Raw genomic sequence first — 19,723 nt, 5'->3', positions numbered from 1 at the left:
GGAAGTGAGTGTGGTAATTAATTAATAGCTGTGCTGCAAAGTGTCCCTGGAATTTTTTTTCAAATGTTGGCAACTATGGGTTGGAATACTTTCACAAGCAAGGAAGGAAAGAGCCTTGCAATCTCTTATGAGTAGCCATGTATTCCTAATTGTGATCCATATTCCAGGTTGCAACCAGGCCACTTTTTTAAATAGTTTTTGTTTTATTTAGAGAAATTACAAGATTGTTACGTGATTACACAGACTGATTATGTTCACATAATATTTAAAAATACATAGAAAAATACAACGAAGCAGTACCACACTGATGAAATGATATCTGTTCTCTCCCTCCTGTAAGAATGTGGGCCGAGCCTACTCACCCTGTAGATAGGGGACCTCTCCGTGAACATGCTCACTAGTGCCTGGGACCAGGTGGGCCGTGGTCATGTCAAAATAAACTTTAAGGCAGCACCCTGTACCTAAAATAGCCATTCACCTTGCACAGGTACTCAATAAACATGAGGATCCTTGCTGTAATGCACTCTTCTCCCATGACACTGTACACCTTATCTTCTGAATGCAGAATTTTGAGTGGGTCACCATAGAGCCTGTGTCCTGCTCCATCAGCCCAGCTACTCTGCCACCTCACTCCCAGTTGTAGATCAGAGATCCCTCTGTGCTCTGACTGCGGATCTCCAAGCATGCACAAATTAACTCCTTCACTCTCCTGTACCTGCAGCTAGGTCCATGGGGACGGGCTGCACCAGTTCACACCTTGCCTAAGGGAAAGTCCATTTAGCTCAAGTCATTACTAGCAGAATTCTGGTTCCAGAGAGAATACCAGCAGGGTGTCCCGAAAGGGGACCATGTGCTCCAGCAGAACTACATAGTGCAGCATCTGTAATCCCATGTGGAAGAGATTCCAGACCCTGAACACTCGCCTTGTATTTTTGTGGCTTACAAAAGGGGGCAGGACCCAAGAAAACCCAGGAAAGATCTGAGACACAGTCCCATCCCGGGCAGCCTAAACTAACTACACAGTGCAATTAATACAACAACAGAATACATTCAAGGATGCCCGTAAGCACCTGCTTACAAGCTTGTTAGTCGTTAGAAGGACATCACTGTATTTAGTTTTCTGTACTGACATTCTCTCTTTCAGTAAATGTCCTGGTGCACAGGGATTGTATGAAACTAAAGGCAGATTAGGTTACTGTCATGATTTTGAATACAGAAGTAGATTAATAGTGTTTTTTATCTATGCTTTGTGTTAATCTGTAGTTTAATTCAGGTTTATATGTATATCTATAAATTAGAATTTTCTGCTTTTAGGGTGGAAAAATCCCTATCAGATGGACAGCACCAGAAGCAATAGCCTATCGAAAATTTTCTTCTGCTAGCGATGCCTGGAGCTATGGTATCGTTATGTGGGAAGTAATGTCCTATGGAGAGCGGCCGTACTGGGAGATGTCCAATCAGGATGTAAGTAGTCTCTGTGTATTCTTGGTTCTTTTAATCTGACTGCATATGTAGTTTTCACATTGCACAGTTACGCTAATGATTTATTACAATTAGCAGTTTGTTGTCTTTCTCAAACTTTTCAAAAACATTCTAAAAACGTTTTTTGTGTCAGACTAAGTTTTTAGCTCTGTTTGCTTAAGTTTGTCACTGGAAACTCAATGGGTTTGAGCAGATGTAATTATGTGAGTGTGGTGTGGAAGAACTAATGTATATACACTTTTGAAATGAGTTTGTGCTTTGCTTTTATCACGACATACAAAGCAAGTTGAATTCATGGTGAACACATGGCTCATCCCTTTCCTCCTTCCTTCCTGTAACATTTTTATTTTTTTTGGAGTGGAGCAGGCACATATCCACTCTCTCTTAGGCAATACTTGCCTGTCAGCTTTGCCAGCTTGACCCATCCCTTCCACCAGCAGCCTCCTGGGACATATCCCAGGATGCATCAGGAACTAGTCCCACAGTACTACCGTGCCTCACACATGTGCAGTGGGGAATGGATTCTGAGACTTCAGGAAGTGACAGCTGGCTCCCAAATCCAAGATGGTTGCACTGGGGAGACAAAGGCTGGTAAATGGGCTCAGAGGAAGACAGTGCTAGACCCTATGGGCTGGTAAGTGTCTATTTCTTAAAAGTCAGCAGCTATAGTATCTGTAGCTGATGAGAAAACAAGTTAAGTTTCTCTTTACATGCATAGTAAATGCATGGCAAGTGCGTCTTAATAGCATATATCAGGGGTGCCCAAACTTTTGAAGAGCAAGGGCCATCGAAGCGACTTGGTAGCCGGTCATGGGACAAAATAAGTGTAATGGACAGATGGCAGGTCTGTGTCTACGCTGCATATGCAGAACGGCTATGGACACAGCCCACGCCAATCTATGGGCGCTCCAATTCAATCTGACAGAAGGGGATAGATCCCCTTTCTGTTTTTTTTTTTTTAGCGTATCGGATTGAAGGTAAGCAGGGGTAAATGGACATAGAGGTGAATGGAGAGTCCGATTGGGTCCTAAGGCTGCTTTCACACTGATGAGCCACGTGCACCTGTGACTTTCCTGTAGGTTAGCTGCACTTTGCCATAGACTTCTATTATATCCTGATGGTATAGTGCACTTTCTGAAAGCGCACCAAACCCACAGGTAATAACAGAAGTCTATAGCTCAGTGCAGGTAACCCGCAGGTGCAGGGTTATTTTAAAAGCAGCCTAGTAACCACTGAAGAACAGATATGCCCATATATACACTGACTTCAGTAATAAACATACCTTTAATAACAGTCTTCCATTCAGTTTTCCCCAGCTGTTGCTGTCCCAGGCAGAGTGCATTTGATATCGATTGTGACAGAAGCTGGTGCTATACAGGAAGCATCAGCTTATACGGCTCTGCTCTGCAGCTGCTTGCTTTCTCTACCGCCGGCTTCATTCACAACACTGATGCTCTGGGAATGGCGAGTCAGCAACCTGAGATCTGGGCTTGCCAAACCACCATCCCAGGGCAGGAGGTCACGGGCCACATCAGAGGGCTCCACGGGGCACATGTAGCCCCCGGGCCAGTGGTTGGGCACTCCTGGCCTATATGTATTATCCGAAAGGATGGTCATACACCTCTCACAATGGCCCAAGGTCACACCCAGGTGAATATCAGGCTGTTTACCACTACTTTATCAGCCCCTTTTAAAGTCTTGGCCAATTTTAGATGCACACACTATCTCACATGGAGCTTTTTAAATGATGGAACCAATCATTCATTCTGAATGTTGAGAAAGGTTAAATAAAAAACAGCCACTGACCCTGCACTGCAGCAGATGCCTCTCTACCTGTCATCCTCTGAAGACCTCTAAGTGTCAGTCAGCACATATGACATTTCCACCTTTGTTTTGCCCTACTGTAGTATTATACTACAAAGGATGTTCCTAAGAAGTCTCTAAAAGGGGTGGCAGGGGCTAAATTTACAGTAGAGGAATAATGTTAAATAGATGGCTCGGGTCATTTTAGTGGTAAAACAGCAAGGTCAGGGTAATTTAAAGAGAGCCAGTTGCAATTGGGCTCATGCAAGACTCTTAATACTCAGCTTTTAATTACCGTAAATGTGCATGTTGAAATGATTTACACTCTCCGGCCACTTTATTAGGTATACCTGTTCAATTGCTTGTTAACAAAAATTGCTAATCAGCTAATCACATGGCAGTAGGGATGAGCCAAACACCCCCCTGTTCGGTTCGCACCAGAACTTGCGAACACACCAAACTTTTTTGTGTGAACTTTAGAACCCCGTTAAAGTCTATGGGACTCGAACATTTTAAATCGAAAGTGCTAATTTTAAAGGCTAATATGCAAGTTATTGTCCTAAAAAGTGTTTGGGGACCTGGGTCCTGCCCCAGGGGACATGTATCAATGCAAAAAAAAAGTTTTAAAAACTGAGTTTTTTTCGGGAGCAGTGAATTTAATAATGCTTAGAGTGAAACAATAAAAGTGAAATATTCCTTTAAATTTCGTACCTAGGGGGGGTGTTTTAATGTAAGCATGTGAAAAAGCGCATGTTTCCCGTACTTAGAACCGTCTCTGCACAAATTGTCATTTCTGAAAGAAAAAAAAATCATTTAAAACCGGACTTGCAGCTATAATGAATTGTTGGCTCCCGGCAATTCAGAGAGCATTCATTCATAAAAAAAAAGCGTGGGGGTCCCCCCAAATTCAATTACTAGGCCCTTCATGTCTGGTATGGATATTAAGGGCCATCAATTTAAAAAAAAATGACGTGGGGTTCCCCCCAAATATCCATTCCAGACCCTTCAGGTCTGGTGTGGATTTTAAGGGGAACTCCACCCCAATTTTTTTTTTAAATGGCGTGGAGTTCCTCCAAAAATCCACACCAAACCCCTTTTCCGAGCACGTTAACCTGGCCGGCTGCAGAAAAGAGGGGGGGACAGAGTGCGGCCCCCCCTCTCCTGAACCGTACCAGACCACATGCCCTCAACATGGGGAGGATGTCCCCATGTTGATGGGGACAAGGGCCTCATCCCCACAACCCTTGCCGGTGGTTGTGGGGGTCTGCGTGCGGGGGGCTTATCAGAATCTGGAAGACCCCTTTAACAAAGGGGACCCCCAGATCCTGCCCCCCCTATGTGAATTGGTAATGGGGTACATTGTACCCCTACCATTTCACGAAGGAAGTGTAAATAGTTGTAAAAACACACACACACACACAAAGTCCTTTATTAATAAAAAAAAAAATCCAGCGATGGTAATCCACTCGGTCCAGCTCCCTGCTCCAACGTTGACTGTATCCAGCGACGGGGGATCTCCTCTGCTGTCCGGCAATGAGAAGATCTTCCGGGATCCAGAGTGCAGCATCTCCGGCCTCCTCTCTCCGCCGGACACAGCCCGGAAAATGACGCGGCTGAAGCTGTGACATTTCTTTTATTGGTGAGGTGAGGCCACCCATCATGTGACCAAGGCCCCCTCTGACGCACCCTCTGCTACATCACTGGGGAAGCCTGGCTTCCCTCTTGCGTCAAAGGGTGCGGGGTCACGTGACGGGTGGCCCCGCCTCACCAATAAAAGAAATGTCACAGCTTCAGCCGCGTCATTCGCCGGGCTGTGTCCGGCGGAGAGAGGAGGCCGGCGATGCTGCGCTTTGGATCCCGGAAGATCTAATATAGGTGTACTATTGTTTGGTGTGCAGTATATAGGGGTGTAATACATTTGCAATATATGTTCTAATATAGAAAGCATATTATTGTGACTGGTGGTGTATTTGGGTACTGTAGAATTTTTGCCTCTTTCGCTGTGTTACCTCTGCTAAACACCTTGGGACTTTACAACCCCTTTAAATGTATAACTTAGGTAATTTACAATCATCCACCCGCTATGTGGAGCCAACATAAACTAGCCATCTTTATTTCTACACAGCCCAATTTTGTCCTTTATTGACAGATTTATACAAGTTTCCAAAGGACTAATATGATAGATAATTGCTGTGTGCAGGGTATATTAGTAAAACAGATAAATGTTCTTTTACTTCTGGGGCCGCATTAAACAGGCGTCCAAGGTTTTCTTTCACCATGTTGTATCCATACACCTTGGTTGCTGCCAAGCCGTAGTCCGCAATTTGTACATGACCGGTGCTATCTACAAGAATGTTATCAGCCTTGATGTCCCTGAGGAGAAGAAAAACAAAGGGTAAATTCCGCAGTTCAGACAATTATCCCCCATATACCCCAATAATTCTGATCCACATAGGGATCAACAATCACAAAGCTCCCTTTTCTAGCACAGTCCATGCACAGCTTGATACGATTCAGCACACGTATCTTTCATGAACTGATTCCACTAAATAAGCTGTGCTGTCATTAACCACTTACCTTCCACCATACAGGACTGTTTATAAACAATGCCTTTGGGCAGCTGTTGCGCCCTCTAACCAAGGTGTACCGAGCCATGCTTGTACAGCTCTGTACACAGACACAGGCCCGGATTCACGTTAATGCGCGTAACTTTGTGCGGGCGTAACGTATCCTATTTACGTTACGCCTCCGCAACTTTTACAGGCAAGTGCCGTATTCTCAAAAGAAAGTTGCGGCGTAGCGTAAATAGGCCGGCGTAAGCCCGCCTAATTCAAATTGTGAAGAGGTGGGCGTGTGTTATGTAAATTAACCATGACCCAACGTGATTGACGTTTTTTCACGAACGGTGCATGCGCCGTCCGTGGAATATCCCAGTGTACAAAGTATGCCGCAAGGACGTATTGGTTTAGACGTGAACGTAAATGACATCCAGCCCCATTCATGGACGACTTACGCAAACAACGTACATTTTTCAAAATTCTACACGGGAACGACGTCCATACTTAACATTGGTACGCCGCATGTACGCCACCATATAGCAGGGGTAACTTTACGCCGGGAAAAGCCTAACGTAAACGGCGTATCTGTACTGCGTCGGCCGGGCGTACGTTCGTGAATTTGCGTATCTAGCTGATTTACATATTTCGTACACGCCCCTAGCGGCCAGCGTAAATATGCAGTTAAGATCCGACGGCGTAAGAGACTTACGCCGGTCGGATCTAATAGAAATCTATGCGTAGATACGACCGCTCAGACTCAGAGATACGACGGCATATCTGGAGATACGCCGTCGTATCTCCTTTGAGAATCTGGGCCACAGTGTGCAGAGCTGATCTGAACAGCTCAGTACCTTGTGATTGCTGTGATGACCACATTGCTTGTCCCTTTCTTTCCTCTTACAACAGAGAAAGGCTAGGCATTGCAGTAACTCATGAATAGGGAATGAATGGATCAACAGCAACTGAACCATTCATTGATCGGGGGGTTGGGGTAAATTGTAAAATGATTAAAGAATGTTATATTTACCTGTGAACGATACCTCTGGAATGCAGGTACTGCAGACCACACATGATCTCTGCTGCCAGGAGTCTGAGTGTGGGGAGGTCCACTGTGGCCGTGGGGTCAATTTTTTCCATGGCCTGGATAATGTTGACCATATCTCCTCCTCTCATATAGTCCATAACAAAGAATATGTAATCCTGGGGAAAGAATAAAGACAGGTCAGTGAATTTCAGTTAAAAGGTCCAAATGAAAGTAACATGTTACCATTTTCTACCAAAACACACTACATGATGCCTATCTATCTATCTATCTATCTATCTATCTATCTATCTATCTATCTATCTATCTATCTATCTATCTATCTATCTATCTATCTATCTATTTATCTATCTATCTATCTATCTATCTATCTATCTATTCCATGTACATCTGTAAATGACACCATTGTATACTTTTCTATAGCATCTCACTTTCAGGTGGTTGCTGTAAACACTGTAGGGTTCCATGGAGAAAGGACACATATACTAAACTTCTAAGCACTGTACATTATATATGAACATGTTTCTTGTGTCTTCTCCTACATCTCATTAATCTCATCCTAGATTCAAGCAATTACATTTTATATATGCTATTCGTTTCATAATCCTGTCTTTTTAACTTTTCCAAAATTAGACTTACCTCTGTCTGGAATGTGGAATAAGCATGGGTACAGAAAAGACTGCCCCCAGCTATCTCCATGGCTATGCGCTCATTTAGCACCCTGTCTGGGTTATCATCAATTGGATTCCTCTTGTGGACCATTTTCACGGCCACCAGTCTTCCGATGTCACGGTGTGTCGCCAGCACCACCTGTAGAAGAGAGACAGTTAATACATCATCTTTTCCATGCACTCTGTATCATCATTATTATACAATCCTCATGCTCTATGCCAATTATATTCTTTTTCTTCTGCCCTGTTGGTTTTGCCAATTCCCAAAATATGACCAACTGCTATATGTGTTCTGTACACACGGAGAGACTCCATCAGCGTTATTCACCACAGGAGGCAGATTCATAAGCGTCATATCCCAGAGCAACCAATCAGAATTCACTCTGCGGAAGTTGGACAAGGTGGATTCTGACTGGTTGCTGCACTGCCAGGCACAGTGTGACACTCCCCATTAAAATGTTCCCTTGCAGTGGGGTCACCCTCTGCTCTACCAGGGTTAGTTGCTGATTGTACCTTGTGGGATGGTGAATAAGGTGATAAACCGTATCTACTGTATTCCCCGCAGGCTTCCCCTGCACTGCATGACCACTCCCTCTGAAGTGTCTTCCCTTCATTGCCTGGCCGGTTGCAGCTCTCTGATATTATCCCATATAGTACAGATCCAGGAGTCCTGCATTATATGGAAGCATGTTGAGGGCCATGGGAAGCAGAGGAGAGCGCTGACTGCCAGGGAAGTGATTAAAGTGGTTGTAAACCCACTTTTTTCACTTTTACCTACAGGTAAGCCTATAATAAATAGGGGGGGGGCAGATCCTGCCCCCCCCCCATGTGAATTGGTAATGGGGTACATTGGAAGTGTAAATAGTTGTAAAAAACACACACACACACACACACACACACACACCGTAGAAAAAAAGTTCTTTATTAATAAAAAAAAAGAAAACAAATCCAGCGATGGTATTCCACTCGGTCCGGCTCCCTGCACCAACGTTGTCTGTATCCAGCAACAGGGAGGTGACAGGGAGGATGGAGATGACAGGGGTGGGTGGTAGGGAGGTGACAGGGAGGATGGAGATGACAGGGATGGGTGGTAGGGAGGTGATAGGGAGGATGAAGATGACAGGGGTGGGTGGTAGGGAAATGACAGAGAGGATGGAGATGACAGGGGTGGGTGGTAGGGAGGTGACAGGGAGGATGGAGATGACAGGGGTGGGTGGTAGGGAGGTGACAGGGAGGATGGAGATGACAGGGTGGGTGGTAGGGAGGTGACAGGGAGGATGGAGATGACAGGGGCGGGTGGTAGGGAGGTGACAGGGAGGATGGAGATGACAGGGGTGGGTGGTAGGGAGGTGACAGAGAGGATGGAGATGACAGGGATGGGTGGTAGGGAGGTGACAGGGAGGATGGAGATGACAGGGGTGGGTGGTAGGGAGGTGACAGGGAGGATGGAGATGATGGGTGGTAGAAGGCTGACAGGCTTTAGAGGTAGGGTGGTGGGATGCCAGGAACAGGGGGATGCCGGGGAGCATGATGATGAAAGGGGACAGTAGGTGGCATCATAGCATTAGATCTGTGTGTGAGGTCAGCGGGGATGTTCGGGGCACCCTCGATCAGGCAGTGACGTCACAGGATGCTGTCAGTGTCGGGCAGCGGACTGTCATTCACAGTACCTCTCCGATGATCGCTGTTCTGGCAGGTCTTCCAGACTTCCACACTACGTCTATCTATCCAGGAGAGGAGGTCAAGGAGCTGCTCAGCGGCGACGGCAGTCATCATTATCCGCGCTCTGCACATGGTAGGAGATCCGCAGAGCGCGGGAGGAGGGGGAGGGGGAGCACATGGATCCACCCACTGACTGGATGATCGAGGTTGTGACAATGTCCCAGCGCCTCCTCTCCCTCCACAGGACTGCGCGGTAAGGACTACTACTGTCAGTGTCACACATTGAGGGAACTAGTGGCCGTGGCTGCGCCCTAGGCGGCAGTGCGCTCTAGGCGGCTGCCTAATTCGCCTAGTGGTAGTGCCGGCCCTGGTGGCATGGTTGTTGGTGCCAGACAGGCTGGTCTGATTTTTTAAAAAACTGCTGATCTACTGGGATTTTCAGGCCCAACCAACTCTCGGGTTTACAGAATAAGGTCCAAAAAAAAAAAAAAATATCCAGTGCAACATTCAGATGGTAGGGTCAGAATTTGGCGTAAAAGGAACATGAAAGCATGGATCCCTCCTACCTTGTTTTAACGATTCAGACTGATGGTGTAATGGTGTGGGAGATATTTTCTTGGCACATTTTGGGCCCCTTAGTACCCATTGGGCATCAATTAAATGACACGGTTTACCTGAGTATTGTTGCTGACCATGTCCATCCCTTTATGGCTACAGTGTCCCCATCTTCTGATGTCTACTTTCAGCAGGACAATGCATCATGTCACAAAGCTCAAATCATCTCAAACCACTTTCTTGAACATGACAATGAGGTCACTGTACCTCCACAGTCACCAGATCTCAATCCAATAGAGCACCTTTGGAATGTGGTGGAACGGGAGATTTGCATTTTGGATGTGCAGCCAACAAATCTGTAGCAACTGTGTTAGGCATTTGGTAGGCATCTAAATAAGTTTATCTTGGTCTCATCAGACCACAGGACATGGTTCCAGTAATCCATGTCCTTAGTCTGCTTGTCTTAAGCAGACTCTTTGCAGGCTTTCTTGTGCATCATCTTTAGAAGAGGATTCCATCGACACTACAGCCATGCAGACCAATTTGATGCAGTGTGCGGCGTATGGTCTGAGCACTGACAGGCTGACACCCCGCCCCTTTAACCTCTGCAGCAATGCTGGCAGCACTCATATGTCTATTTCCCAAAGACAACCTCTGAATATGACACTGAGCACGTTCACTCAACTGCTTTGGTCGACAGGTGAGGCCTTTTCTGAGTGGAACCTGTCCTGTTAAACCGCTGTATGGTCTTGGCCACTGTGCTGCAGCTCAGTTTCAGTGTCTTGGCAATCTTCTTATAGCCTAGGCCATCTTTATGTAGCGCAACCATTTCTTTTTTTCAGATCCTCCGAGAGTTCTTTGCCATGAGGTTCCATGTTGAACTTCCAGTGACCAGTATGAGAGAGTGAGAGCAACAACACCAAATTTAACACACCTGCTCCCCATTCACACCTCAGACCTTGTAACACTAACAAGTCACATGACACCAGGGAGGGAAAATAGCTAATTGGGCCCAATTTGGACATTTTCACTTGGGGTGTACTCACATTTGTTGCCAGCGGTTTAGACATTAATGGCTGTGTGTTGAGTTATTTTGCTGGCACAGAAAATGTACACTGTTATACAAGCTGTACGCTCACTACTTTACATTGTAGCAAAGTGTCATTTCTTCAGTGTTGTCACATGAAAAGATATAATAAAATATTTACAAAATGTGAGGGGTGTACTCACTTTTGTGAGATACTGTATGTAAAGTAGACCGAACTTTTGTTCATGTGGCTGACTTGCGCATCTGGCTCCTGTCTAAATTGGCCCTAGTATGTATCTGGGTCAACTACAGCCTCTGATGGCACAGCTTTGGTAGGCATTTAAAAAGGTTTCCAAGGTTTTGAAGTGCATCAAATATTGCAGCATGGTCATAGTAATAGGGACAGGAAGGGAAGTCACAGAAGGACTTTGAGATTAGTATCACAATAGAATGATGAATAAAAAATATCCTCACCGGAGGAAAAAAAAATGTGCTCAGTTAAATAAAAAAAGTACATAATTACGTTTTAGACGAGTTTCTCACTGCTGCACTGGGGTGTCAACGCAGTGTGGGTGTTTCTACAGTTTTCGCACATTAAGGCTGCATTCACACCTGAACGCGGCGTATTGTACCGCGATTTGCCGTGACAAATTGTGGCGTTTTGTCCCGCGATTTGCCGCGACAAAACGTGTCGTTTTTTAGCCTACAATACGCCGGAGGGGTGATTGTGGCTATGCCGAACGCCGAAAGACGCCTGAAAAAAAGGGTCCGGGACTTCTTTTGAGCTTCAGGCATACGGCGTTTCGGCGTTCGGTGTGGAGATGTGAACTATCTCCATAGCCGACAATGTTAAATCACCCCTCCAGCGTATTGCAGGCTGCAATAGCGTCGGGCGTAAAAACGCCTAGGTGTGAATGCAGCCTTAATCCACAGATTTAGCCACAGTCCCATAGCTTTTCTATTAGGTTGTGCATTTTTTCCTCATTTTCTGAAAGCACACCAAAGATGCAGCATGCAAGACTTTGTCTGCACTTTCAAAGAAATCTGCCCAAAACACTCCACTTAATAGAATAGAAAGCCTACGGGGCCGTGGTTAAAACCGCACAAAAGCCATGGATGCACCCATACCCCACTGTACAGACATTGGTGCATATTTATGCCGCCGTAGCGTATCTTTTATACGCTACGCCAACGCAGCACAGAGAGACAAGCACCGAATTCACAAAGCACTTGTTCTCAAATCTGCGCTGGGTTTCTAAGGCGTAAGCCGGCGTAGGTTGAAGTGGGTGTGAGACATGCAAATGAGGCGTGACCCCATGCAAATGATGGGCCGAGTGCCAGACAGATACATATAACGAACGGCGCTTGTGCCGTCCCGTGGACGTATCCCAGTGCGCATGCTCACAATCACGTCAAAACAACTGCCTAAGATACGTCGAATCACTGCCTACGGCGTGAACGTAACCTACGCCCAGCCATATTCACGTCCAACGTAAACTACGTAAAATACAACGGCTTATGTTCCCTGGTCCATACCTTTGCATGGGTTGCGCCTCATATATGGGGAATAACTTTAGGCCGGACGTACGACTTACGCAAACCGCGTATATTATGCGCCGGGCGCACGTACGTTCGTGAATCGCCGCATCTCCCTCATTTGCATATTTGAATAGAAAATCAATGGGAGCGCCACATGCGTCCAGCGTAAATATGTGCCCACGATACGCCGGCGTAGGCAAGTTACGTCGGTTGGATGAAGCCTATTTTTATGCCTAGTACACACGAGAGGATTTATCCGCGGAAACGGTCCTCCGGACCGGTTCAGCGGATAAATCCTCTGGCGGGTTTTGATCTCCTGGTTGTACTAACCAGGAGATCAAAATCCCCGCGGAATTCCGTCCGCGGTGATATAAGGAATTCCACGCATGCGTCGAATCATTACGACGCATGCGAGGGATGGGTTCGGACGGATCGATCCGGTGAGTCTGTACAGACCACCGGATCAATCCGCTGGAGCCGATTCCAGCGGATAGATTTCTTAGCATGTTAGGAAATTTTTATCCGCTGGAAATCGGTCGGCCCGAAAAAATATCCGCGGATAAATATCCGCTGGATCGTACACACCAGCGGATCTATCCGCTGAAACCGATCCGCGGATCAATTTCAGCGGATCGATCCTCTTGTGTGTACAGGGCCTTAGGCGTATCTTAGTTTGTGGGTCGGCGCATAGATACGACAGCGCACATTTGTACTTACGACGGCGTATCTTGAGATACGTCGGCGCAAGTGCTTTGTGAATCAGGCCTATGTTTTCTTCCTAAATAAAAAATTTTGCTGCAGGATGCTATACTTACATTACGTGCTGGATATTAAAAATAACAACGATTGTGTGAAAGCTTTCACTAAAATAGATTCCCAATTTAACAGATATGTTGAGCACCTTGCAGTGCACTCCATTACTGAATAACAGGACACCTAGTACTCCAGTTCTACAGATGGTTTGAAAGTTTTTTCAGGTTAAAAGGCATTTTTGTTCTCGCTTAGAATCTAAAAAATAATGCTGGAAATTCTTGCAGGTGTTATGTGCAGCCAGCGTTTGAAATAGTTTTTTTTTTTTTTATATATCAGTGAAAAACAAAAGTTCAGGCAAAGTGCATCTATCGCAAAAAGAACAATTCTAAAAGACTTCTTTTCGATCTGTAAGTGAATGTATAAATTAATGCACACTGTAGGAGTCACCGATTTTCTGAGTGGAAAAAAAAAGAACAGCTAATGGATTTCAAACAATGCTGACATAATTGCCTGGGAAAATTGAACAAAGAGTGTGGCAGGCTGTTCGCAAACGCCATGTCTCCCAAGAGTAAGCGCTTATCCAAAGGGAATGTCACTGCATTGTTCAGACTGATGGGGGGAAAAAGAAAGTGTAACAATTTCTACTCAATTTATTCATCAAAAGCCCTTTTTTGCAGTTAAATCTACAATAAACGCCTCCGGAGAGTGTGGCGCAGCATGAGCAGTAATTATAAAGGGATAATAGAATTACTTGGTAAATGAACTCGGGGGCCATTGGGTTTCACTACTCAGGGCCATTGTTACACGTAGATGTTGTGGCATTATTCTCATTAGGCTGCGAAAGGCAAATACTTTGGTAACTTGGTGTGAATTGCTATGATCTTATTTCGAATGTAGAACAGTTAATTGTCTCACCTCTGGGTGCAACACAAATATTATACCAGTGAGGTACGTTACACAACGGCAGTCTGGTTAACTTATTTTATAAGGTGTAGTAATCGGAAATATAATGGTGCTGCTTGCGACAAGCTTTCTCTTGTTGCTATATAAGTGTATATTAAGCTGTTATAGAATGCCATTTGCGTTAACATTCCATTACCAGGTGCAGCGCACCTAGCGGGGCTGGCTGACTCTCAAGAATGTCAAATGACATGGACTTTCACTGTATTGTTCTTTTAAGCACGAGAGACTCCATCTTGTTCGCAATGTTGAAATGTGCTCTGTAACCTTCACTTAAGACTGGGTTCACACCTATGAGAATTGAATGTGGGTTTTTTCCACATCCAATTTGCATAGCAGGAGAATTTGACCAGCTCTCTATGGAGCCGGTTCACATATCTCCTGGGCGGCTGCGGGGCACACTGCACAGAAACATCTTTGGCTCTGTTTTAGGGTCAAATTCAGGCAAAGATTCGCCCCTGATTCGTCCCTGAACCAGAGAATGGGTGACACACAGCGGTTCCAGTGTGAACCGAGCCTAAGGCCTCGTACACACGACAGAGTTTCTCGGCAGAATTCAGCGAGAAACTCGGTCAGAGCCTGATTCTGCCGAGAAACTCTGTCGTCTGTACACTTTCGGCCCGATAGAGCCGCCGAGGAACTCGTCGAGAAAATAGAGAACATGTTCTCTTTTTTCTCGTTGTTCTATGGGAGCTCTCGGCCCGCCGAGCTCCTCGGCGGCTTCAGGGCTGAACTCGCCGAGGAACTCGACGTGTTTGGCACGTCGAGTTCCTCGGCCGTGTGTACGAGGCCTAAGGCCTCGTACACACGACCATTTTCCTCGACAGGATCCATCAAGAAACTTGGTGGCAGAGCTTTTTTGCCGAGCAAAAGGGTCGTGTGTATGTTTTTCGTCAAGATAACTGTCGTGGAACTCGACGAGAAAAAAAGAGAACAAGTTCTCTCTTTCCTTGACGGGAGTTTAAATTTCCTTGTCGTGTTTCTCGTCGGGCTGGTTTACGACGAGAAACACGTTCGTGTGTATGCTTAGAAACCCGCGCATGCTCAGAATAAGGTATGAGATGGGAGCGTGCCTTCGGTAAAAGTAGGGTTTGTAATGGAGATAGCACATTCGTCACGCTGTAACAGACTGAAAAGCGCGAATCGTCTCTTACCAAACTTTTACTTAACACGCAGTAACATGAAATTAGCAAAAGCAGCCCCAAGGGTGGCGCCACTGGAATCAATCTTTCCCTTTATAGTGCCGTCGTACGTGATGTACGTCACCACATTTGAGAACGACGAGATTTTGTCTTGACAGTGTGTACGCAAAGAAAGCTTGACAAGATTCTCGACAAGCCTAACAAGGAACTCGTCGAGGAAAACGATGTTTAATTTACGACGAGTTCCTCGGTCGTGTGTACGAGGCCTAACACACAAACACAACTTCTGCTAGAAGCTCTCTCTATCTTTCCTCCCCCCTTTACTTTTGCAATTGTTCTATTCGCTAGCTTTTAATAACATATTTCTATTTGTTCGTTTTTAATAACATCTCACGCCACCCCTTTCTTATCTATATATAAAATAACATGTAATAAATACATTTTGTCAGAAGGGACATTTTAAACACAGTGATTGCGTCCAGTGAATCTGTTTCTGCAATTGCAGAGTTAACTTTTATTTTTAGAGTCACAACCAGAAATTTTTATAACAATTGGCGAGTCGGATATCAGGAGTTGGCAGAGTCTCCAGAAGGAACTGCACTTTGATTGGGATCAATGGGAATGCAGACCTCTAAATGCAAAATAAGGGATCCATGATATCAGGCCTGGATATGAATAGATATTCACTGCAGTGAACTACCAACATGTACAGATTATTTTAAACTGAAAAACTAGCTTCAGAAGTGAGGATGTCTCCCGAGGAATGAGGGGCATCTGTTGTCTATAGAGTTGGGACTTACCGCTGAAAGCACTCATTATTACCCATTAGGGGAACCCTTAAAGGGATTGTAAAGGTAAATTTTTTTTCCTAAATAGCTTCCTTTACCTTAGTGCAGTCCTCCTTCACTTACCTCATCCTTCCATTTTACTTTTAAATGTCCTTATTTCTTCTGAGAAATCCTCACTTCCTGTTCTTCTGTCTGTAACTCCACACAGTAATGCAAGACTTTCTCCCTGATGTGGAGTGTCGTGCTCGCCCCCTCCCTTAGACTACAGGAGAGTCAGGACGTCCACTAACACACAGCTCCTTTCTCTATCTGCAACGTAGAGAGCGTCCTGACTCTCTTGTAGTCCAAGAGAGGGGGTGAGCACGACACTCCACACCAGGGAAAAAGCCTTGCAGTACTGTGTGTAGTTACAGACTTATACCTTTACAACCCCTTTAAATAGCATAATCCTCATCCGATAACTGCGATGAGATATCAGACTGCAACAATATCTATAAACAGTGGTTCACATATAGACATGGGCCCAGATTCAGGTAGATTTGCCCATTAGTTGCACATGTGAAGAGCAGCTGATTTGCTCTGCGCTGGGGCAAATTGGAAAGATTGCCACCTGATTCAGGATTCCTTTTGTCTGCTAATTTGCTCCTTTGTAAGGCAAAAATCAGGGCCTAAGGCAGCGCAAGTGAAAGTGGGTGTGCCCTATGCAAATGATCTTTTTTTCCACTCAGCAGTGGTTTGCGCCTATTTTCAGGGCAAATTTTGCCCACCTGCTTGCACTGAGCAAATAAATAGGGGCAGACCTGCGCAGGTCCTGTGCAAAATTACATCCTGCTTGTTCCACCCCCCCTGAGCAAGGTAATTTTGCCATTTTTTCTGAGATGGCACCTCCTGATAAGAAAAAAAAAAGAAAAGCAAATTTTGTCTCCGCTGAGATGGATATACTGCTTGCGGCACTGACGCGCCATACTGCCGTTCTTTTTGGTTCAGAGCGGAAGAATACCACCGTAGCCCAAAGGAGGGCAATATATGAGGCTATTACATTGGACATAAATGCCCTGGGCATTGAGGATAGGTCCTGGGAGGACATCCAAAAAAAATTTACTGACATGAGTCGAGTCAGGGACAAAATTGTCCTAATCAGAAAGCATAGCAGGGGCACCGGAGGAGGACCAGCCTGTTCTGTGCGACTCAATCCGGAGGAGGAGGTCATCTCTCAGAGTCTAGCGCTGGAGCAGGTGGAGGGACTGCCAGGCTATGACTCCACTGTTGGGGACTTGGGGACTGGTAAGTTTTTTGTTTCTCATATCTGCTGTGTATCATGGGAGGGGGTAGAAGGGAACATATGAGGGGGTAGAAGGGAAGATGTAAAAAGTTTTTATTTCTCATATTTGCTGTGTATCATGGGAGGGGGTAGAAGGGAACATGTGATAAGTGTGTTGCTCCAGCAACATATTTTTTTTGTGTCATCCACAGATGTTGATGATGAGGCTGGGCCATCGTCGGCTGTAGGGCGACCCACGCCATCCCCAGAACATCATGGGGTCCAGTCAGGCCCCCTGCAGATCCTGGGCATGTTGGTAGAGGAGGATATCGCCCATAGTCCATCTAGGGAGGAGGAAGTGGTGGAGGAGTCCATTATCCTCAACCTGGATGAATCTGTGTACCTCCAGGAGGATCCCACCATCCCTGACCTCCCCACCACCCTCCCGACCATCACGTCATCCCCCTCCAGGGCAAGCCCCTCCAGTGTCCCCCCCTCCAGTGTCCCTCCCTCCAGTGTGGCCCACTCCCCTTCTTCTCCCTCAGTTCGTGCCCCAGCCTCTCCTCCAAGAAAGGCTCTATGTAAAACTAGGGGTGTACCCTCCAGCCTCCGTGAAGGTCTGCAGGAGGAGCAGGCCCGGCAGACCCGCCATATAGGGGACATGGTGGGAGACTTGAGGCGGGTGGCGGACAGCCTGGCATCCACCTCCTCCTCTCTGCAGCAGGCCCTCACCCTGCATGCTGACCGGGGGATACGAGATACTGAGAGCTTGGAGGAAGTCAGTGCCAACTGTGGAGCCATGGTCACCTGCATGGTTGAGCAGCAGGGCACCATCGCTTTGCTAACAGCGGAGGTGAGCAGGTTGGCAGGTGCGGTGGAGGCCAACACTGCTGCTGTGCGGGGGGAGGGGAGATTAACCCGGCAGCAGCAGAGGACCAATACCACCCGGCAGCTGCGGATGTTGGCCCAAACCAACAGCGTGTTCACCCGCCTGGCCAACGCCATGGAGGGCATGCAGGCACCACCTGCCAGGAGTGAGGAAGTAGGGGTTGATGCTCCTTCCCCCCCTCCATCCCCACCCCATGCTCGATCCCCACCACAGGCTCCATCCTCAGCCCAGGCTCCATCCCCACCACAGGCTTAACCACGCAGACTGAGGAGCCAGAGCCGGGGCACCCTTGGCACAAGGATGTCCAAAAAAAAAAAAAATGATTTTCCTTTTATTTTTGTATTTTTTACCTATGCCTTGCTGCTCATATAATGAGCCTTTTCTATTTATTTTGATTATGCTTATATTTTTTTTTTTTGGGGGATATTTTTTTTTTGCTCAGATTAGGAGCTTTTCTATATTTAGTTTATGCTCAAAGTTTTTTTTTTTTTGCTTTTGTTTGTAGTCCCTACACACGGTGAGGAGTGCTGTAGTTTCTCTCCAGCTGACCTGTGGCCATCTGTTGCTAACTTGCCCCTGCTTTTATAAAGTGCAAATTTTCCCCGGCTAAACAGCTTGCGCGCTTTGGGAGCAAAATGCTCCTCACACGCGCAAGTTTATGAATCAGTGGCAGTTCCTCATTTGCATATTTGCTGAGGGAAAACCATGAGAGCGCAAGTTGCTCCCTGAGCAAAATTGCCCCTTAATTGCGCCGGGGCAGAGAAACTGCCTCCGTGCAAAAATGGCACATTTCAGGCTTAGCTTGCTTTCTGGGTCACCCGCAAATTTGCCTGGGAGCAAATCCGTACTTGCGCGGCGCAAATCACACTTGCTCCCGCGCAAGTCGTACCTGAATCTGGGCCATGGAGGGTACGATCAAACTACCAAACAATTAATTTCAAGCCAGAACTTAACTGTACCTGAGCACCACAAATGCTATTTAATTCATTTGTAATATTCAAAGCAAACTCACGCTTCCATCCATGTCTCCGTGTTTTATTTAGCAGAGAAATCACTTTGAAAAACACCCCCTAGCTTTTCTTGCTGCAGCCATCTTGAGTAAGGGCAGATGATTCATGTAATATTTACTTCATGGAATCCATCTGCTCTTAGCTCTGGAATTCAGGCAAGAGGTTGTGCATAGCCTAGGCCAGAAACCATGCAGCAACTGAATAAATGTAAAAAAAAAAGTTTAAAACAAGTAAATGTAATATGCCTTCCTATCTATTTACCATACCTCCCAACTGTCCCTGATTTCAAGGGACTGTCTCTGATTTGGAGAAATGTCCCTCTGTTCCTCTTTCCTCCTCATTTGTCCCTCATTTTGGTCTAATCCTATAGAGTTGTATAAAAAATTCACTTTTTAGCTTTCAAAAAGTGTTTCCCAGCACGAAACCTTTCATCCAATTTCTAAATTGTTGCATTTGTAAATTTTAAAAGGCAGTATAAAGGAATAGTAGTAGTAAAAAAAAAAGCCCTTGTGGATGTTATTAACCTTTCTTTTGGTTAATTCTCCTTTTAAGGGGATGTGGCAGAAGGCGTGTCCTATGCC

General features: G+C 45.9%; 1 protein-coding gene across 2 annotated transcripts in view; it reads left to right on the top strand.

Moving 5' to 3' along the window:
- The window catches only part of EPHA6 (EPH receptor A6), a 1,141,406-nt gene that overhangs the window by 1,100,077 nt on the left and 21,606 nt on the right, over nucleotides 1–19,723 (top strand). For both annotated transcript variants that reach the window (XM_040338721.1, XM_040338722.1), the window contains exon 14: nucleotides 1,315–1,464. In XM_040338721.1, coding sequence (XP_040194655.1) covers nucleotides 1,315–1,464 — 150 coding nt within the window. The remainder of the gene's footprint in view (nucleotides 1–1,314; nucleotides 1,465–19,723) is intronic.

This window comes from Rana temporaria, chromosome 2 (assembly GCF_905171775.1).
Source record: "Rana temporaria chromosome 2, aRanTem1.1, whole genome shotgun sequence".
NCBI lineage: Eukaryota > Metazoa > Chordata > Amphibia > Anura > Ranidae > Rana > Rana temporaria.
This window is presented reverse-complemented; position numbering and strand designations above follow the sequence as displayed.